The 691-nt window shown below is 44.7% G+C and overlaps 1 protein-coding gene across 1 annotated transcript in view; it reads left to right on the forward strand.

Moving 5' to 3' along the window:
• Positions 1 to 685, forward strand: part of LOC107600525 (beta-1,4-galactosyltransferase 3-like) — a 5,680-nt gene extending 4,995 nt beyond the window's left edge. The window contains exons 4-5 of the mRNA XM_016292459.1: positions 20 to 124; positions 321 to 685. Coding sequence (XP_016147945.1) covers positions 20 to 124; positions 321 to 486 — 271 coding nt within the window. The 3' untranslated portion in view covers positions 487 to 685. The remainder of the gene's footprint in view (positions 1 to 19; positions 125 to 320) is intronic.
• Positions 686 to 691: the final 6 nt, after the last annotated feature.

Here is a 691-nt window from a genome sequence, read left to right on the forward strand (position 1 = left end):
TCCTATCCTATCTTCTCAGGGTCTCACTCGGAGGAATGCTGATCAGTCGTCCGTCTCTAAAAGTGGGCCGATATAAGATGATCAAACACAGGCATGACAAAGGCAACGAAGTGAATCCCAAAAGGTACAATTGCCTTACGACCATCTGACAAATCACTTTCAAACCAAGAAGCTTTCTGTTGCAAAATCTGCATTTGGAAACCTTTTGTCCTAATGAGAAATTCCCAATTTCCTTAAATATTAAATATGAAATTTTTTCTTTAATATGATGACATCATCTCCTAGTACTTCCTCCGTTCAAGCTGTTTCCTCTCATCCAGGTTTAACATGTTGGCTAAGACCCGGCATACATGGAAAGAAGACGGCATGAATACAGTGGAGTATGAGATCGTATCCCGGGATTACCAGCTGCTTTACACCAACATCACGGTCAACATTGGCACCGAGGCAGGCCAGCGCTCGACCAAAAAAAAGCCTGCTTCATAGTTGACTCCCAGCATTCTTGTGGATCCCAGAGGCACAAGTCTTAACGTCAATGCCGTACTGCCTGCAGACCACTTCACCCACATGCATATGGCCAGTGAATTCAAGGGACATCATGCCTTTACTGCAACACCTTCTGTTTCCTCTGTAACAGCGGTGCCATCTAGTGGTCCCATGATTCTCTGTCCTTTCTCCCTCTCTTTTTCTC

The sequence above is a fragment of the Sinocyclocheilus grahami genome, unplaced genomic scaffold, assembly GCF_001515645.1.
Source record: "Sinocyclocheilus grahami isolate Dianchi unplaced genomic scaffold, SAMN03320097.WGS_v1.1 scaffold285.1, whole genome shotgun sequence".
In the NCBI taxonomy this organism is placed as follows: Eukaryota; Metazoa; Chordata; class Actinopteri; order Cypriniformes; family Cyprinidae; genus Sinocyclocheilus; species Sinocyclocheilus grahami.